At 48.6% G+C, this 21,605-nt stretch overlaps 1 protein-coding gene across 2 annotated transcripts in view; it reads right to left on the bottom strand.

Annotated features, from left to right (window-relative positions):
• Window positions 1–21,605, bottom strand: part of LOC101933366 (solute carrier family 23 member 1-like) — an 82,689-nt gene that overhangs the window by 22,358 nt on the left and 38,726 nt on the right. For both annotated transcript variants that reach the window (XM_065561829.1, XM_005305295.4), the window contains 2 exons: window positions 12,009–12,168; window positions 8,727–8,908 (listed from right to left, as the gene is read on the bottom strand). In XM_065561829.1, the coding sequence (XP_065417901.1) occupies window positions 8,727–8,908; window positions 12,009–12,168 (342 nt within the window). The remainder of the gene's footprint in view (window positions 1–8,726; window positions 8,909–12,008; window positions 12,169–21,605) is intronic.

The raw sequence follows: 21,605 nt of genomic DNA, 5'->3' as shown, positions 1-21,605 counted from the left end.
CCTGGGATGAGAATCGTGAGGAGTGGCGCCTGGTACTGGCTAGGTGAATGGGACGGAGACAAGGAGCCAGGGGTGGGGAAGAGACAGGGACATGTTGATGGGGACAGGGCAGAATATTAAAACATTAAGATTGTAAATTTAAGCATTTAGAAGTTAGGAAACGCCAGCAGTAAGGCTGCCTGTGCAACCTTAATTCAGCCCCTTAGTGCATATACATTATGATACAGCCTATAGTCACATGATCACATGCTCTTTTTTTTTCATAGGACCCCAGCCGCATTCAGTGCACAGAGTGGACCTGTTCTGGGGATGAATCAAGGCTGTTGTCTGTAGGACCCCCTTCTACAATGGCTGCACAAGTTGGAAGATGTAGATCTGGGACAGGTGGGTCTCGACCTGCCCAAAGCTAAAGACCTCTCCCCCGAGCTAAGGGGGAGGTGCCGCTAAGCCCAAGCTACAAGTGAGGGAGTGGGACAATGCAGGGGGGGAGGGGTGGAGAGGAACAGGAGTGAGGTCATTGGTTGAAAATCAGAGAACCAAAAGGAGCCATCAAACAGAGAATTCTGGACGGCACCCACTGCTCCTCAAAGGCACCAAAGGAGTTAGTGGACACCAACCAGAGGAACTCAGCCTGGAGACATGATCGAACAAGGAAATGGGAATAGGCCCCACAGATGCAGAGTATTGCCCCCATCCACCTTCCTCCTCCTGGCAGGATGGATGGCCATCTTGGCCAGCCCCAGGAAGAGGTCGATGAGGAGGTTCTGCAACTTTGTGGGGGAGCACACATCAGGAGGTATGGGGAAAGTACAGCTAGAACCTCAGTCAGAGGTTCTGAAGGAGTCGGAAGAGGGGCTGCCACCTGATGCACTCTGCATAGATTTGTGCCAGGGTCTCCCTCTCGCTGCAGAAAGGACAGGTGTGGCAGAGCCTGTGAACCATGCCAGGTATATACCTATGCTCTCAGCTCTGTGGAGGAGCTGCCAACTAATATCCCTGGTGGGCCATGGCACCAGAGTGGAGTATAGGCTAGCCCCAGGGGGTTCTTTGCCTTCCTCAGGTGGCATCAGGTCAGGAAACAAGGGAGAGGAAGTGGATAGAGTGAAACATGAGTTCATGAAGGTGTTCTCTAGGCATGGTACAAGATGGACCAGCTGGATTGCAAGATGTGTCCCGTCTCCAGAATCCCCACGCTGGACCCTGCTGTGAGGGGGACCACTGCCACCTCTCAGGTCAACAACCTCACCAGACGCCTCAGCGACCTCATAAAAACCATCCGGCACAACACGGACACGAGACGCTGCAGCGCTCCCCCACAGGTAACCTCATGCCGCCCTGCCGTAGGAGCAACTAGCATCGTCCCCCAGGCTGCACGGCGAGATCCAGCCAACGGAGGAGCCTCCCGTAGCCCCCAGATCCCACAGCCAGACCCCACCCCCAGGAGACCCAACACCTCCTCCAAGGTTACCCAAAGAGCCTCTGACTGCCAAAAAACCCATGCCCCACCGAGGACCCACCAGCCAGATGCTGCCCGCAGAAGAACCAGAACCATCCCCAGTGCTTCCAAACACGACCGCGCCCCAACAAAATCCAGCACCGGTGCTTCCAGAACCCCACTCCCTCCCAGAAGATCTAATGCTGTCTCGGAGACACCGAGAGCTGCCCTCCCCACCACATTAGGACCCCCGCCTCAAGACCCACCTGAACACCACTCCACAGTCCGAGGACAACAAGGCCGCAAACCGTCCCCGCAGCACCTGAACCTGCAGAGACAAGGCAGCAGGAGGAGCGATGGCCATGAGCGAGGGTCGCCACACCGTAGCAATCCGCCTGGATGGAGGAACTGGTAAAGGCTGAGGACTTTGAGAACTTCGACACCCTGATGGACAGACTGACTGCAGAACTGTCTGCGGAAATTATGGCCAGAAGGAGGGAACCCCAGGAAGCCGCACGGGCCACTCGCAGATTCCCTGCGCCGAGCCATAACAACACTGCCAGAGAAGGCAGGAGAGGGGACGTCGGCCGCCGCTACGATCCGGCGGCTGCATCCCGTATTCAGAAACTATACAGGATGAACCGAATGAAAGCCATGAGGGAGATCCTCGACGGGACCTCCTCCTACTGTGCCATCCAGCCCGAGAGGCTCTACTCCTACTTCAAGGATGTGTTTGATCATGAGGCCCAGACCAACTTGCGACGCCCAGAGTGCCTTTCCCCGCTACCCCGGATCGACCTCACGGAGGACTTGGAGCAAGATTTTTCCCCGCAGGAGGTGCAGGAGAGGCTGTCGAGGACCAAAAACACCGCCCCTGGAAAAGATGGCATCCGCTACCCCCTGCTGAAGAAGAGAGACCCCGGTTGCTTGGTGCTCGCTGCCATCTTCAACAAATGCAAGCGGTTCCATCGCGTTCCCCGCTCCTGGAAAAAGTCCATGACCGTGCTCATCCACAAAAAAGGCGACCGAGATGACCCCGGCAACTGGAGGCCCATCTCCCTCTGCTCCACCATCTACAAGTTGTATGCCAGCTGCCTCGCGGCAAGGATCAGACTGGTCAGTGTGCGGGGGTGCCGTCAGCTCAGTGCAGAAGGGTTTCATGTCCTGCGAGGGATGCTACGAGCACAACTTCCTCCTTCAGAAGGCCATCCAGGAGGCCAGGAGGTCCAAGAGGCAGTGTGCAGTAGCATGGCTTGACCTGACCAACGCCTTTGGGTCCATACCCCACCCTCACATCTTTGCCACCCTGGGAGAGTTCGGGATGCCAGAAACCTTCATCCAGATCCTCCGGGACCTCTACAAGGACTGCACCACCACCATCCGCGCCACGGACGGAGAGACGGACGCCATCCCCATCCACTGTGGCGTGAAACAAGGATGCCCCCTTAGCCCCATCATCTTCAACCTGGCCATGGAACCACTCATCCGAGCCATCTCCAGTGGCCCGACCGGCTTCAACCTGCACGGCAAGAAACTCAGCATTCTGGCCTACGCGGACGATCTGGTCCTGAGCGCGGACGACCCAGAGAGCCTCCAAGGTATGCTAGATGCCACCAGCCGAGCTACTGACTGGATGGGGCTCCGCTTCAATGCGAAGAAGTGCGCAAATCTGCACATTCACGGCAGCAAAAGGGACTCGGTGCAGACAACGGGGTTCCAGATCCAGGGTGAGCCCGTCATCCCCCTGGCAGAGGGGCAGGCATACCAGCACCTGGGCACGCCAACAGGGTTCCGTGTCCGGCAGACACCCGAGGACAACATCCAGGAGATCTTGCAGGATGCCGCCAAGTTTGATACCTCCCTGCTGGCACCGTGGCAGAAGATAAACGCCCTGAACACCTTCCTGATCCCACGCATCTCGTTCACCCTAAGGGGATCTGCCGTGGCGAAGGTGCCCCTCAAAAAGGCAGACAAGATCATCCGGAAGCTGGTGAAGAAGTGGCTGTTCCTTCCCCAGAGAGCCAGCAACGAGCTGGTCTACATCTCCCACAGGCACGGCGGCGCCAACGTCCCCCGCATGGGTGACCTGTGCGACGTCGCAGTGATCACCCACGCCTTCCGCCTGCTGACATGTCCCGACACCACGGTGAGGAACATTGCGGCGAACGCCCTGCATGATGCAACAGAGAAGCGGATCGGCAGAGCCCCCTCGAACCAAGACATCGCCACCTTCCTGAGCGGCTCCCTGGATGGGGAATTCGGACGGGACGGGCGCGACATCGCTTCACTGTGGTCCCGCACTCGCAACGCCATGCGTCGCCTGGGGAAGCGCATCGGCTGCCGCTGGGAGTGGTGCGAGGAGCGCCAGGAGCTGGGAATCCGGGTGCCGCAGATCAGGTCCGACGACGACACCGTCATTACCCCGATGGCCAGGGGCTTGCGGGAGAGGACTCTGAAGGCCGCCATCCACTCGCTGTACGTGGAAACCCTGAAGCGTAAACCGGACCAGGGTAAAGTCTTTGAGTTGACCAGCAAGTGGGACGCCAGCAACCACTTCCTCGCCGGGGGCGGCTTCACCTGTTTCACCGACTGGTGGTTCATCCACCGTGCCCGGCTCAACTGCGTCCCACTCAACGGAGCCATCCGCCCCGGGAACCGAGACAAGCGTTGCAGGAAGTCCAGCTACCCCAACGAGACCCTGCCCCACGTCCTGTGCAGCTGCAAACCCCACTCCAGAGCCTGGCAGCTGCGCCACAACGCCATCCAGAACCGCCTGGTGAAAGCCATCGCGCCACGCCTGGGGGAGATCTCCGTGAACTGCACCATCGCCGGTACTGACAGCCAGCTACGACCTGACATGGTCGTCACCGACGAGGCCCAGAAAAAGATCATCCTCGTCGACGTCACGGTCTCCTTTGAGAACAGAACCCCGGCATTTCGTGAAGCCCGAGCTCGTAAACTGGAAAAGTACGCCCCCCTGGCTGACACCCTGAGAGCGAAGGGCTATGAGGTGCAGATGGACGCCCTGATTGTCGGAGCCCTGGGCACCTGGGACCCCTGCAACGAGCGTGTGCTGCGGACCTGCGGGATCGGTCGACGCTACGCACGTCTCATGAGGCGCCTCATGCTCTCAGATGCCATCCGATGGTCCAGGGACATGTACATCGAGCACATCACCGGCCACCGACAGTACCAGGAGGCGTGAGCCAGAGTGACATCGTTCTCCCACTACGAGAAAGGGACCAAGTGACCTTCTCTGTTGGATCATATGAACTGGAACCATAAACTCCCTGAACATTAAATCTCACCAAATGAGGGTCAATCTATCCTCATCATCATATCCACTCATTATAATCCACACCTGAACATAGCCACTTTATGAACTTCATATCCTCATATCTCAATGTCTGTACTTTGACCCATCAACTTTTTACCCCCAATCGGGGATATTGCAGATTATGTATTCCTCATGCCACCTTATCTTAAACCAAACTTTGCACCCTTGATAATCTGTATATTATTCCCTGATAACCAGAAACTTCTATGCTCAAACTCTGTTCACTATTTTTTTTTTAACATCATCTTAATAAAATTTTTAAATCTGAAAAAAAAGAGGCAGGAGATTGCAGGAAAAGAAAGGACAGACTCATGGTTAAGGCAACTGAATGCTGTCCTAGTGAACTGGATGCTATCCCTGTCTCTCCCACAGAGTTATATGATGCTGGGAAAGTCACTTAATCCAAACTTTTCACAGGTGGGCACTAAGTGGCTGTGTCATTTTTGGATGCCTGACTTGAGATCCCAAGGTTTGTTTTGCAGAAATGCTGAGCAATCACAGCTACAACTGAAGTCACTGGGACCTGTATCAAGTCCTAGGTGTCTCAAATTGGGAACCCAGACATAGTAGACACTTTTTAATTTGATCTCTCTGGGCCTTAGTTCCCCAGCCATAAAATGGGGATAACAGCCCCTCATCTCACCGGGGTGTAGTGAAAATAGATCCATGAGAATTTGTGAAACACTTAGATACTATAGTGATGAGCTCCACAGAAAAGTCCACCGGGAAATAAATAATTCTCTCTGCAGAGAAGGGCTTGAATAGTGTGCAGGAAATAAAGACTAGGGCCACACTATTTACCAATGAGAAGACAACACAATATTGAATAGTTGCTTGTTAAGTGAGCACCATCCTGTACAAAGAATGAGGCAGGTTCCTATGGGGAAAAAAATTGTGATCATAAGAACGGCCATACTAGCTTAGACCAATTGTCCATCAAGCCCAGTGTCTTATCTTCCCACAGTGGCCATCACCAGATGCTTCAGAGGGAATGAAAAGAACAGGGCAATTATACAGTGATCCATCCTCTGTTGTCCAGTCCCAGCTTCTGGCAGCCAGAGGTCTAGGGACACCAGAGCATGGGGTTGCGTCCCTGACCATTTTGGCTAATAGCCATGTTGGACTTATCCTCCTGGAACTTGGACCTATCCTCCTGGAACTTGGACCTGTCCTCCAGGAACTTATCTAATTCTTTTTTTAACCCAGTTATACTTTTGGCCTTCAAAACATCCCCTGGCAATGAGTTCCACAGGCTGACTGTGCATTATGTGAAGTACTTTCTTCTGCCTATTAATTTCACTGGGTGATCCCTGGTTCCAGTGTTATATGAAGGGATCAATAACACTTTCTTATTCACTTTCTTCACCCCATTCATAATTTTATAGATCTCTATCATATCCCCTTAGTTTTCTCTTTTCTAGGATGAGCGGTTCCCATCTTTTTAATTTCTCCTTCTATGGAAACCGTTACACACCACTAATCATTTTGTTGCCTCTCGCTCTACTTTTTCCAATTCCAATATATCTTTTTTGAGATGGTGCTACCAGAACTGCATGTAGTATTCAAAGTGTGGGCATAATGCTAAATATAGTAGCATTATGATATTTTCTGTCTTATTATCTATCCCTTTCCTAATGGCTCCATTCTGTTAGCTTTTTTGACTGCTGCTGCACATTGAGCAGGTGTTTTCAGAGAACTATCCACAATGATTCCAAGATCTCTTTCTTGAGCAGTAAAAGCTCATTTAGACACCATCTTTTTGTATGGATTGTTCGGATTATGTTTTCCAATGTTCATTACTTTGCATTTATCAACACTGAATTTCAGTTTGCCAATTTGTTACCCAGTCACCCAGTTTTCCCTTTGTAACTCTTCGAACTCTGCTTTGAACTTAACTATCTTGAGTAATTTTGTATTATCTGCAAACTTTGTCCCCTCACTGTTTACTGCCTTTTCCAGATCATTTATGAATAAGTGGAACAGCACTGGTGCCACTACAGAACCTTGGAGGACCCTGCTATTTACCTCTGCCCACTGTGAAAACCAAGCATTTATTCCTACTCTTTGTTTCATGGCTTTTAACCAGTTACTGATTCATGAGAAGATTTTCCCTATTATCCCATAACTGCTTACTTTGCTTAAGAGCCTTTGGTGTGTGAACTTGTGAAAGCTTTTCCAAAAATCTAAGTGCACTATATCCACTGGATCACCATTACATGCTTGCTGACACCTTCAAAGAATTCTATTAGATTGGTGAAGCATGATTTTCCTTTACAAAAATTGCATTGACTCTTCCCCAAAATACTATGCTCATTTAGGTATCTGATACTTCCATTCTTTACTATAGGTTCAACTAGTTTGCTCAGTACTGAAGTTAGGCTTACCAGCCTGTAATTACCAGGATTGCCTCTGGATCCCTTTTAAAAAAAAAATCAGTATTACCTTAGGTATCCTCCAGTTATCTATTACAGAGGCTGATTTAAGTGATAGGTTACATACCACAGTTAGTAGTTCTGCAGTTTTGTATTTAAGTTCCTTCAGAACTCTTGGGTGAATACTCATCTGGTCCTGGTGACTTATTACTGTTTAGTTTATCAATGTGTTCCAAAACCTCCTCTGTTAACACCTCAATCTGAGACAGTTCCTCAGATTTGTCACCTAAAAAGAATGGCTCAGGTATGAGAATTTTCCTCACATCCTCTGCAGTGAAAACTAATGCAGAGGATTCATTTAGCTTCTCCACAACAGCCTTGCCTTCCTTGTGTGTTCATTTAACACCTCTATAGTCCAGTGGCCCCACTGACTGTTTGGCAGGCTTCCTGTTTCTGATGTACTTAAAAGTTTGTTGGTTTTAGTTTGTGTGTCTTTCGCTAGTTGCTCTTCAACTCCTTTTTTGCCTACCTAATTATACTTTTACACTTGACTTGCCAGAGTTTATGCTTCTTTCTATTTTCCTCACTAGGATTTGACTTCCCATTTTAAGGGATGTCTCTTAACCCTTAACTGCCTCTTTTACTCTGTGTAGACATGTGGCACTTAATACTTTTACTATTTATTTAGAAAAATTGGGTATACATTTAGCATGAGCCTCTATTATGGTGTTTTTAACTAGTTTTCATGCAGCTTGCAGGCATTTCATTCATGACGTTCCTTTTAATTTCTGTTTAACTAGCTTCCTCATTTTTATGTAGTTCCCCTTTTTGAAGATAAAAGCTACTGTGCTGGGTTTCTTTGGTATTCCCCCCACCTCCCCACACACAAGGATTGTGTAATTGAAGACTCTCATAATACGTACAAACAAGGGGGCTGAATTAAGGTTGCACAGGCAACCTTAATTCTGGCATTTCCTAACTTCTGACTGCTTGATTTTGCAACCTTAATAATGTTCTTTTAATGTAGTTTTTATGGGTAATACACCTCTACCCCGATATAACACGATTTCGGATACAATGCGGTAAAGCAGTGCTCCGGGGGGGGGGGGGGGGGGGGCTGTGCGCTCTGGCGGATCAAAGCAAGTTCGATATAACGCAGTTTCACTTATAATGCAGTAAGATTTTTTGGCTCCCGAGGACAGCATTATATGGGAGTAGAGGTATACATACATATATATACACACACATATAACATAACAACTGTGACAGAGCATTTGTACATTGAAGATGCCACACAAAAATCACAATTTGTTTATTACTGCTGTGGAGTTTTAAAAATCAAATGCATTTTCTGTTTGGGGAGTGTGTGTAAGTGTAAAGGCTATAATCTCTTTGGGGCAGGGTCTGTGTTACCATCAGTGTCTTGTGCAACACTCAGGACCCTGTCAGCACTTAACTAACAGTGCATTTAGAATCTAAAGGCCATTTCCCCACCAGCTTGTAATACCTGATCCAATTTCAGATTTAGACTATTTATCCCATTAATCTGCCCCCACTTTCGCCACGGTGAAGTGTTACTTACATGGCTGATATGCCCCAGTGTGAGCCAGCCTCATCTCCTGCAGAGTTGAAGAGAGGCAGCGCAACCAAGGTTATGGTTGGGGCGATGGTCAAAGGACCGATGAATCGCATCAGAAATCCAATCAGGCCAGAAAATCCAACAAAGATTTGGAAACAGGAAGCGACCATGATGGCTCCCTGCAGCTGAAAAACAGAGGGAAAGAAAGCAGCGATTTAAAGGCTTTCTTTTTGAGTTAGTCCATTTTAGTTAAGTGGGCTCAAAAGCACGTTATGGGCCTGATTCAACTCCCATTGAAGTCAGGGGGAGTCTTTCCACAGATTTCAATGGGAGTTGACTCAAACCTTAAATGAGGGCAACACTCAAACAGGAATGCAGGCCCATTAACTCTCCCCCCCCCCCACGACTTACTTCCTCTGATTCTATCTCCCTAATTGCCAGCTGTCCAAGGGGAACTGGACTGTGAGAAGCCAAGAGTTCTAAACAGAATCAAGTCAACCTGGCATCCACCCATCCTTTATTAAAGCCTTTGAGTACAGGTTAGTGTTCATAAAAAAAGGGAAATTAAGTAGCAATTACTATTACTGGCATTGACCAAGGGTCAGATACTGCACAAGCATCCCTAACCCGGCTCTTCCAGCATCTTAGTCCTGATCAACCAACTCCACTGTTCTAGCCTTGGATTTTCACCCGGCTCTGCCAAAGCGCCTCATGGAAAACTAGAATGTGCACCCACCTAACTCATTTCTAGTCAGGTCCTGATCAGGGCCCTGAGCCTGCAGACGCAGACTTGCACAAGTCAAGGTTTGCAGAGTCAGGCCCAGTGATTGTGTGACAAGCCAGTGCTCTGATCTCCTGAGGACCGGTCAGGGCAGCAAAGGGAATCATCAGCTGGACACAGAAATTAAATAAAATTTTCTATTTAAATTTTCAAAGTGCTGGACGACCTGGAAATCCCTTCTGTTTCTCCGTGTGGGTTGCAAATATATCAGCAGGCAGACCAGTACAATAAACTCCTTAATTATCAGAATCAGTTGGGTAACACCAAACATGTTCAGATAATCAGGAGAAAACAGCCAGGGAACTATAGCACACCAGCAGTTAGATTAGGAGATCTGGTTAGTGGGCATGCGGATAGCCAGGCTTCTGTTTTACCTGAGTATTGCTTTCCTCTGCAGGACACATTCATCACCATGCAACCTTTGTGTGCTTCGTAAACACTGTTTAAATCAGGGGTGGGGAAACTTTTTGGGCCGAGGGCCACATCTGGGTGGGGAAATTGTATGCAGGGCCAGGGCAGGGTTGGGGTGTGGGAGGGAGTGCGGTGTGCAGGAGGGGGCTCAGGGCAGGAGTACAGGAGGGGTGCGGACCGTGGGAGGGGCCTCAGGGCAGGGGGTTGGGTGCAGGAGGGGTGCAGGGTGTACGAAGGGGCTCAGGGAAGGGGGTTGGGTGCAGGAGGGGTGCACAGGGATGCGGGGTGCAGCAGGGGGCTCAGGGTAGAGGGTTGGGGTGCAGGAGGGGTGTGGCAGGGGGCTTGTGGCAGGGGGCTTGTGGCAGGGAGTTGGGGGGCAGGGGGCAGGAGTGGTTTAGGATCTGGGGTGGCAGCAGCACGCACTGGGGCCAGGGCAGGCTTCTTGCATGCCTGCCCTGTCCCTGGCCCCGCGCCCCTCAAGGAAGTGCTGCGGCCCCTGGGAAGGGGGGGCAAAGGGCTCCACGTGTGCTGCCCTTGCTGCGCCTCCAGGTACCTCCCCCGAAGCTCCCATTGGCCGCAGTTCCCCGTTCCCAGCCAATGGGAGCTGCGGGGGGCAGTGCCTGGAGGCAAGGGCCCGGGGGCTGCAGGGACGTTGGGCCGGCCGCTGCTGAGAGCGGTGCGGGGCCCATGGTGCCATGGGGGGCAATCCCATGGGCCGGATCCAAAGCCTTGAAGGGCCGGATCCAGACCACAGGCTGTAGTTTGCTCACCCCAGTTTAAATACACAACAGTTATTTACCCTACATATGAGTTATTAGTTACATTAGTTAATACCACTAAATAATGAATGAATTACTAGGTACCTTGGCTCTTGTGATAAGGCTTGACCCTGTGAGGTGCTGAGTGCCCTCAACTCCCACCAGGTATAGTGAGAGATGAAGTCTTTAACACCTTGAGGCTTAAACCCCTGAATAAGGGGTTTCCAACCTGCGGTCCGGGAACCCTGGGGGTCTGCAAACTATGTCTAAGATTTCCAAAGGGGTTCGCAACTCCATTAGAAATTTTTTTAGGGGTCTGCAAATGAAAAAATGTTGAAAACCACTGACATAAATGAAAAGGCAAGAAAACAGTTACCCTGTGCCTGCACTGTTTTTACTTGGATCAATAGTGACCATAATGCCAACGCTTTGCACTGTACTGCAGCTTTCAGCCAGGATCTCAAAGCTCTTGACAAACATAAGCTGTTTCACAGCGCTCCAGCAGGCAGGTAAATAGAGGCACAAAGCAATTAAGCAACTTGTTCAAGGTCAAACAGTGACTAAGTGACAGATCTGAGATAAGATCACAGGTGCCCTGACTGCAAGTCCCCATGCTTTAGCCAGCAGAACATATTCTTTGCCTTCTTGTTTATGATCATTTGCGTCCTCCATGTTCTGTTAACATGACCATTGGCTACAATGGTCCAGATCACATCTCTCAGATCAATACACAGGGAAGGACCTCTGCAGAAGGGGATGGAGGTATCAGCCACCTCTAAAGTACCTTCCTCCTTCCCTTCCTAGGGGGGAAACTCCTCCCTCTGTGGAGATCTGCATGGAGGGAAGAGCTGGGGGTTGAACAAGCTAGCACAGTAGAGATTACACAGAAAGCGTAATTCAGCTCTAGGCTGTATATCCTTTTCTATGGACCCTCTTCATGCTGAAGAACCCCCTCCATTGAGGGAGAGTGTTCGAGGAAGCCACAGCAGGGGAGCAGCACAGTTATATTGGAACTCCACTGGGGAAGGGATTCCTAGCATAGATGGCTCTGTGATGGTCACTGGTTACCACAGAAATGGCCCTGACATGGAATATGTTTTCCCAGAAAATAAAATACTCTAACAGCATGTCCTCAGCCTTCGGGACGAGTTCATGAGCAAAGTCTATAAACCACAGATATCTGCAGCGTTGCAAGTTAGAACGTAGCCTTGTATTCACTAGTAAGCAGGGGTCTCTCCTGGGACTTGACTTCCCTCTCTGACACCTCAAGGCCCATTCAGACGATCTCCTCAGGTTTTTATAGCTGCCCTTCTGGCAGTAGCTCACAGGGATTACCTCTCGCATCCTCGACTGCCAGACTTCGATGAACTCCGGTGAAGTAGCATTCACCTGGCTGGCATTCTGCGTCCACGCAGGGCATCTCCAGTTAGGGAGGGAGAGCATGGCAAGGGTAGGAGTCAAGAACGCAAAAGTCCCTCCTTGGAGAATGGGCAACCTGGAAACAAGCCAGAGGGCAGAGAGTTAAGCTATTTGATCTCTGGAAGCCCCATCCCTGTCAGGGCAGGACAGGGGAAAATATTTGGTTAGTAGTACTGTCTTCCTGCAGTGAGATACAGAAAGGATATTTCAGAGTAATTGACTTGGGTGAACGAGGTGGATCAGTAAGCACCTCAACATGCAGAGAGTCAGTGGAAATCCATAGGTCTCAGCAGAGACCTGACAACAAAGAGGTGTCTTAAGCCACCTTTATTATTTCAAAAGGGGGATTCGGCCTCTCTCATGTTTGCCTTTGGCAATTTCCTTTTCAATACACTGATGTTTCTGTGAACCCTGTCACCAACAATACCCAAGAGCCAGTATGTATTTTGACACAATAGTAGTACCCCAAGCATTGGGAAATGCTGCTTCTGGACTCAAACTTTGGGTCCCTCATCCCTATCTGCGGCACTGTTTTTAAGGAGGGAAAACAGCCATCTTAAAGCATGTGTCTGTATGTTTCGGATCAGGTCTTTGTGCTACAAGATGGTAAAAGAACAAGGGAAGAGAGAAGAGAAAAGGGAAGGAACCAAAGCAAAGAAAGAGTAACTGACTGACAGAAGTTTGTGGCTAAGTGTGAAGGGGAAGTTCTAGGAAAGAGCAAAAGGGAGGAGAGAGAGACCCAATCTGAGACTTAAATAAGGGGCCTGATTCTCTGCAAACAGGCTACAAGTAACTCACAGTGAAGCTGTGATCTACTGGAGGGGGCTGCTGAGGGTCCCTGGTTAAAATTCTGCCACCAAATTGAAGGCATATTGGAGTGATGGCCCTTGATGGAGTCATCCCCTCTGAACGGGGTTTGTCACGTCTCCAAAGTGCAGATTGCACCAAGTCCAGATTTCTCTGAAAAGGTTTCCAGTGTTGCAACTCTCACCATTTTATTGTGTTAGCTGGGATTTTTCTTAAAAGCCCAGTTTCGGGGATCAAGAGACTGCCTGAAAATATCAGCTTTCATTGTGTTTCTGACCCTCATAGTTGCAGAGAAAAGCATGGAAACATGACGTAAGTGCACTCTAAAGGCTCAGAAAGCCAGAAGGTAACTAAATGATCCTCAATTTAACAAAAACAAAAAACAAACAAAAAAAACCTTGTGATTTTGGCAGGGCTGACATGATTTTTGAGTGTGTGGGGCTGGCAATATTGCGTTTCCTAGAGGAGGATGCCACTACCTCACCCAAGAACTCACTACAAGGGTTTCACTCCCAACTAGCATATAATTAATTCTTTGGCCCCTCAAACCTTCCTCTGCAACACCCACACTTCTGTCCATTTAAGGTACTTATGTGGCCCCCATTATTGTAGTATCTGAGCTCTTCACAATCCATACTGTATTCGTCCGCACAACAGCCCTGTGACGTAGGGAAGTGCTATCACTGCCATTACTCACATGGGGAACTGAGACACAGAAAACATTAAGTGGCCTGCCCAAGGATCCCCAGAGTCTCAGACTAGAGCCCTAGCCACTGGACCATTCTCTGTATACTTCTGGCCCACAAGGCTTATCAGAAGCTAGAAGGGGAGACGTGTTGTGGTATCTGCACATGATTGCATCAAAGTGAATGAAAATTATTTGTACCCTGAAGTGGGAGAGGAAAACTGAGCCCTTCATCTCTCACGTAGCAATGCCAAATGATAACACAGGGCTTCCAGCCTGGCCTAAATGCTCCAATCCCCCCCCCACACACACACACACACTATAGTTTTGAATAAATAATAGTACTTTGCCTTCTACAATGCCTTTCAACTTGGGATCCATACTTTACAGAGATTAAACAATCGCCAGCCTGACATACTACACAAACAGTGTAATCTTTTTTTACGCCTTTACCACCTACATTAAATTGCCTCCACAGGGACTTCATTTACATGCCAGTGGGATACAGATGCTCTCTCCTTAAATCAGACCTCCCTATTCTTTTATCCCCTCCCCACCCTTCAGCCCCTTCTCCAAGTTTTATTACCTTGTTATCCCACAGAACAAGGTTGTATCCACACTGAGCTCTTTCTGAAAATCGCCCACTGATGCTGCAGCACCAGTCCAGGTACCTATTGTGGGAGCATTAGCATACACTGGGCTCAGGGAGTTTTACTACCATGTCATTATATAATGCTGCTTAGAGCAGGTCTTGACGTGATATAAATGCTCTGTAGCCCACCCACCCCCGGCATGGCTTAAGCCCTCTTCTCTCCCTGGTGCTTGCTAAGATCAATATTTGGAGCAGCTTCTCCCCTCTTCTTGAACAGATCAGGTCCTGGGTTCTTCTTCTTGGCTCATAGTGCCTCAAGTGATTCCTTGCTGTGCCAGAGACACAGGGGCACTGTTCCTTGATAAATTAATGGCCATGTTTGTAGCTGGCAAGGGGTGCCAAGCTCAGTTCACAGGAGACAAAGTAAATAAAACAAACGTCAATGGAATAATGCACACCAAACGTAACCCTATAACTGGAAAGGAGAGACAGGAAAATAGAACCTGGTGAAGGAAGGGATTAAAAAGGTTAACTAATACTTAACCAACGTTTGTAATTTAACCAACTCCCCACCTCCTAACACTCACAAACTTTTCCAACCCGCCACTTCCTACCTAGCACCTTCCCCAGGTGATAGGCCAGGGCTGAACATCCTGGGATTCTGTGTCATAGTGCTGGATCATTGGCCTGCTTTTAAATAAACGTCATTTTTCTCCACCCCTGGGTGGGGCAGGGTCATCTCTCAACTGGGCTCATCTGTTCTCTGGTCTGGAATCCTCCTGTGGTCTCAGCTGGCTCTCAGTAGCTGGTTGAATCTTTCCCTGGTGGATTCTCATCACTGCAGTGCTGGAAATACCTGGTCCATGCAGCTAAAGACTCAGAGCTGTACAAACTCCCTCCAGGGAAGTGGGAATTTAGCAGGGACGCCCTGAGCCATGTCACATCTTTCTCAGCTTCCAAACAGAAAAACTGCAGCCCTGACTTGACATTGGTTCAGTGGACTGCTCATCCAGATCACCCCATGCAGAAACCTCCTTAACTGGTCCCAGCAGGGGTTCTAGTTCCTTCACTCCCCACCTCTGACTCCAAGCACTCTGGGAATGGGGTCTGAGGGCTCTGGCAGCCATCTTAGTCATAACCCTTTCAACAGGGCCCCAGAAGGTATGTCTGCACCGCCTACGGCAGCAAGCCTCCCAGCCCAGTTGATAGACTTGGGCTGGCAAGGCTCATGCTAGAGCTCTTAAAGCTGCATAGCCAGTGCTTTGAAGTTGCAACTTGGGCTGGAGTGTGGCCCACTTCCCCCCTTGGGCTTCAGATCCCACCCTCCAGCCCAAGCTGCAGCTTCAAAGCACTGGCTATGCAACTTTAAGAGCTCTAGCATGAGCCTCGTTAGCCCAAGTCTATCAACTGGGCTGGGAGGCTCACTGCTATAGGCTGTGTAGACATGCCCCTAGAGGCTCAGCCCAGAGGTCCAGGGGCCAGGAAATCCCAAAAGAGAGTTATGCCATCCCCCACCTGAGAAATATCAGATGTCATTATCAAGTACTTCAGCATAAACATAAGGTAGTACATAATACAATCAAGATATACTTTTGAGCTCATACTCTGATTAAGAATACCACAAAAACAGGCAATATAACATACACAAGCACAATGCCCTACTAAACTTTGAGGATAACAGAGGGGTTTCCAGTACTGGGCAGCACACTCCCACCACCCATTTGTGGAACACAAGAGACACCATCAGGAGATGATCCTGCTTTGAGCAGGGGGTTGGACTAGATGACCTTCTGAGGTCTCTTCCAACCCTCATATTCTATGATTCTATGAGTCATAGGTTAACCAGACGATGGGCTTCAGTTCTCACCCAGAGCACCTGGGTATTGATGGATCTCCTGGGGAAAGAGGTCATGTACTCCCTACCTCAGGCTCCATGCCACTGTCTGCAATTCCTCCCTCTGTAGGCTCTTCCATGCTATCCGGGGCTGTTCCTTCTGGATACTTTGGTGGTGTGAAAGGTTTGGCTACAGGGTTCAGCACACGCCTATGGGCATCACAGATGGACTGATCAGGTATTAGAGTTCTTCTGGACCTGGGATTTCAGGTTTTCCAGTGAGCCTGTACCTCAGAACACCAAATAAGTGATGCATTCATAGACTAGCCTTCCACATGGGAAGTTGCACTTTCTGTCATCTTCAGAAGCAAGAGGTCCCCCCTCCTCAAGTGTAACTAGCTGAACAATATTAGATGATAGAAGTTCCATCAGCAGATACGCCAAAGCACAAGTCTACAGGAAGTCTATTTATTGTGATGGGGAATATCAGGAGGACTCATTCCTTGTGCAGTGATTGGCATGTTTTAGGAAGCTGACATGCTGGCTCCACTTGGGTTTCTCAGGAGGATTCAACTTGCCTCCAAAAGTGCTTAATAAGCTTTCTGGCTGAGAGTCTCCATGGGGAGGATACATTCTGGATTTCCTCACCCCCGCTATCTGCAGTAGCTTCTTGATAAGGTGACTCTTGGAATCTCTCTTGATCTAAGTGGATTCTACAGGACTATAGACTCATAGACTTTAAGGTCAGAAGGAACCATTATGATCATCTAGTCTGACCTCCTGCATGATGCAGGCCACAAAGCCGTCCCTACCCTTTCCCTTGACTCTGCTGTTGAAGTCCCCAAATCCTGTGGTTTAGAGACTTCAATTAGCAGAGAATCCTCCAGCTAGCGATCCCTGCCCCATGCTGCGGAGGAAGGATAGTTCATAGCAGACTAAAAAGTTTTCTAACAATACCTTTGCAATGGTGGTCCTCAGTGGGGAATGAACATATTGGACCAGACAGTCTATGACAATTAGTACGTGTCCAGTGTTTGTACTGTCTTTCTCCAAACTCAAAAAGTCCATACAGATCAGGTCCAATGATCCAGAGCTGATGTTGACCAAAGGGGAAGATTTTTTTGAACAATGTCTTCCTCTGTATGTGCCAAGAGCAAGCTTTGCAATGCTTCTCTATATCGTAAGTCTTATCAGGCCAACAGAATAATAGAATCATAGACTTTAAGGTCAGAAGGGACCATTATGATCATTTAGTCTGACCACCTGCACAACACAGGCCACAGAATCTCACCCACCCACTCCTGTATCAAACCCCTAACCTATGCTGAGCTACTGAAGTCCTCAAATCGTGGTTTAAAGACTTCAAGAATAAGAAAAGTCTTATGCAGAGAACCCACCAGCAAGTGACCCGTGCCCCACGTTGCAGAGGAAGGCGAAAACCCCCCAGGGCCTCTCCCAATCTGCCCTGGAGAAAAATTCCTTCCCGACCCCCAAATATGGCGATCAACTAAACCCTGAGCATATGGGCAAGACTCACCAGTTAGACACCCAGGAAAGAATTCTCTGTGTAACTCAGAATCTGGACTTTATCAAGTCAAGTGACTTGTCCACTCCAGTATGTCCCACGTCTTCATGGAGGGAATACAGGATAATCCTAAACTTAATAGGAAGCACTAGCTGTTTCTCCAGGGCTGGGGAGCCCTGATTTACTCAGTACAACAGCCCATTCCTTAGGGTAAGTTTCCTTATTCCCTTAAGAACAGCAGTGCATCCAGCTGAGATTTAATTGGTGACTCTGGCTGTCCCCTTCCTTCTCTCCAGGATATAAAATAAGTTTCCTGTAAATTAGGATTAGTATATTGAGCTTCTCAAGGCAGACTTGCTCAGCTGCTATAGAGAAATCACATTCAATTGGTGAAGCAGGTATAGGCTGTAAAAATAGCTTCTGGAGGGGTGCCCAACTGGTCTACCACACTTTGCAAGTGTGCAGTCACTTGTTGGTCTGCTGGGTCTAGTGGAGGGCACATGGCTTTTACCCCAGATTCAGGAATAGTCCTCCATCAATCCAGTAGGAGAGGGCAGAAGTACAGGGAACCAGCATTATTCAGACCAGGCTGATACCAAAGACTTAAGTCATCAGTGGAAGATGCAAAGAACCATTGGTATTCTGTTGTATCAAACGTAGTTGATATTAACACATATGTCAATGGGTTGTTGTCCGAGTGTAGCAGAAACGTGGCTCCATACAGGTAGTCAGGAAACTTATCCACTACCACCCACTTCAATAACTTGAACTCCAATTTGTGGACTGGATAATTCTTGTATGGCCCTTCACAGACTTCCACTAGCAAATGCAACTGATCTCAGTTCTCCATCATGCTCTTGATACAGTACTGCTCCCAAGTTACTCTGGCTAGCCTATGAGCAAAGCGTATGGCTTCTGGAGATCAGCATATGAAAATCCAGTGGGCTTGCCCCTGAAACACAGGGCAGTACTGGCCTTGGACACACTTCACATGCATTAGCTAATGCGCACATTAGTCCAAAGTAATATTATTGCTATTTTATAGATGGGGGAAAGTGAGACAGAGAAGGTAAAGCTGAAATTCTAAAAGCCAAAAAAGGGGATTTAGGCACATGGCTCTCGTTAATTTCAATGGAAGTTATGTGGCTTAATTCCTCTAGTCTTCTTTGAAAATCTCAGCCTCTATTAGTGGTGTTTTAGGCATATCCAGGAGCCTAGAAAGCATTTTGAGATTAAACATGCTATATAAATATACAGAACTGTCTCCTTCCCTTATAAATTATGCATTTCTGCCTTCATGGTTACTTGCACACTGTGAGATTAGGGTTTGTTTGAACACTTCCAGAAACTCACCAGCAAGTTCTTGTGTAAAGTAGTCCACCCAAGCAGTCATTTATGGTTACTGCACTGACCCTATTTCAGACCTCAGAGAGGTTTTTCAAGGTAGTAGTTTCGTTTGTCAGTTTTATTTGTTTAAAGAAGGCCCAATAACACCCCTGTTGAATAAATAATAGATTTGTTGCTCCTTGGTGGGTGTGTTTGCATGGCATTACAACATAGTAGTTCACAGCTAGCTCTGGTTTAGGACTGAGAACAAATTGTAATGCTGAGGCTACGCTTGATAGTTCACAGAGTTCTTGCCAGTGTGGCTTGCAAGACAACTGTCTGGAGTTTACAGGAAAGAATTGTTATACTGTGCTTATGATTAATTATAAAGCACCAAGCATGCACTAGGTATCTCATAACAGTGACAGGCAGAGAGGGTCTCTGCCTCAAAGAGCTTCTTTGACATTCCATGAGTAATTTTATGTATGGTGCACAAAGGTGACAGATAATTTACTTGCGGCCAAACTCTAATTTTACTAGTGGAAGGATCCACTGCTTTTGGCTCCCAAGTGGGGAAAGAAGGTGAAGGACGAGTGTTCACTCTGCAGCCTGTTCACACCACAGATTTGACCCGATCTCATGGAAGCCCATCCGTGGATGCCCTACCCAGCTTATGTTCTACATCCCAGGCAGACTACTAGTATAAGTGGTCTCAAGCCACACTAATTGGCAGGCCACTCGCAACCTGCTTTGCCCGCACAATCCTTTGCTCATAGAGGAATTATTGCAGAAGGATAGCCCTGGGAATCCTGTGCACAATACACCTCCTAGGATCTCAAGACCTTGCACATTTGGCAAGACCCTGTGTCTCCCCATTATCATGCTTCTGGAAGGGACAAGGTTTTGGTATATGTCCCTGTTTTGCACACAGAGAACAAATCAAGGCTAAGCTGTGGGCTACCCTCTGGAGTCTGGGTGATTGTCCTGCTAAGTCCACATCTCCCCCCAAATTACATTCCATCATGGGACAGAATGTGCATGCCAGGATCTCCACAAGCACACACGCAACAGGAAGGGAAGCATCCTTTTCAGCTCCCCCAAGGCCAATTAGTTTTCTTCCAGATGGTTCCTTGGTCTGTCGCACAGTTCATCCTTCAAGTCTGGGCTGAAGCCATTGCTATAGGGCAGTGGTTCTCAACCCACGGGCCACTTGCGGCCCAATCAGCACACAGCTGAGACCCATGTGATAGCTTCAGGGCCATGCAGGTAGCATGGATATATTTGTGTGTTATGTGGACTACATAACACATAGAGAACTGCATATGCAGCCCATAATAGGTTGAGAACCACTGCTCTAGAGTCCCTCTGCCATCTCAGTCTCTATGCAGCCTTCTGTGTGCCACAGAGCCCCTGCCAGCAAAGATGACTGGTGCTGGCACACCCAACTCTGCCCCCTCTCTGGCAGGCTGTCTAAAAAACATTTGAGAGCAGCTAACACCATCAGGTCTCCCAAAGCCAGAGAATCTGGCCTGAGCCACTTACTGACACCCCATCAGCTAATTGCTGGGTAAAGGAATTGCAAGACCCCCAAGGAAGAGGGTTTCCCTCAGAGGGGATTCCACCTCCCTTATGTCCAGGTAGGATAACAATCCACCTGCCTCAGTAACTCAACAGAACCCACTTAACATTCTCCAGTTGGAGCAATTCCTGAACACTCGCTAACAGCGTGGGGATATTTCAGACAAACACCACTAGATAGGTATCTCCATCTAGTCTGGTATCCTGTCTCTGACAATGGCCAGTGCTTGATGCATCTGATAAAGATGTAGAAATTCTGGAATAGACAGTAATGGAATAACCTGTCCACCCACATGGGAGGTTGTTTTCCTAACCTATGTCATTTAGAGGTCACTATATGCCCTAAGGCATGAAGGATTATACCCCATCTAAATACATATTTCTCACTCATGTGAGCTCTTGGTGGTTTTATCTTCCATATAAAAGCCACCAGCCATTACAATCTTTTCAGCACCAATTGGGATGGGGATCTGTTGCTGATCTCCTTCCTGACAAAGGTTGAGTCACAGCTAGGGAGCACTGGTCTCGCACTCTCTCCTCTCCCACCAACTCCTGATGTACTTGCCCTTCATGAGCAGCCACTACAGCAATGCTGGGAGCTCCTCGAAACTTCCAAGTAAGAGTTTATCTTCCAGATTAAATGCACCAGGAAGTAGCCGCTTGGTGCAAGAAGATTGTGATTAGCAGATTTCTCTTGGAATCAAAAGGGCCTTTGTGCTGTTGAAAAGTAGCTAAAACGAATCAGCCTTAAGCATATTAGGGAGCCTTGCCTGACTGTGAACAAAGAGACTCTCTGTCCCTTCGGTAGTCTTTCTTGGATGCTATAACACAAACATTGTCATTTCGTTTGTTTTTTCCCATATTCCCTTGTGTGACAGGGCGATGCTCTGTCCCCATCCTCTGATGCCCCCAAAACTGCTCAGACCCACTTCCTTTCAATGTTCAGTGTGTATTTTATTCCAAACCCTTTCACCAACACCAGGGCCGGATTAGTCTTTTGTGGGCCCCAGTGCCTGGACCATGGCCCCACCCTCCACCCAGAGGCCCCGCCCCCACCCAGCCTCTTCCCTCCAAGGGGAGGGAAGGGGGCAGAGAGGAGCAAGCAGGGGGCGGGGTGTTGGGGGTGGAGGAAGAAGATGGGATGGTGCCCGATTGGTGTGGCTGTG

The sequence above is a fragment of the Chrysemys picta genome, chromosome 1 (assembly GCF_011386835.1).
Source record: "Chrysemys picta bellii isolate R12L10 chromosome 1, ASM1138683v2, whole genome shotgun sequence".
Taxonomy (NCBI): Eukaryota; Metazoa; Chordata; order Testudines; family Emydidae; genus Chrysemys; species Chrysemys picta.
The sequence above is the reverse complement of the archived record's forward strand: the minus strand, read 5'-3'. Positions and strand labels throughout refer to the sequence as shown.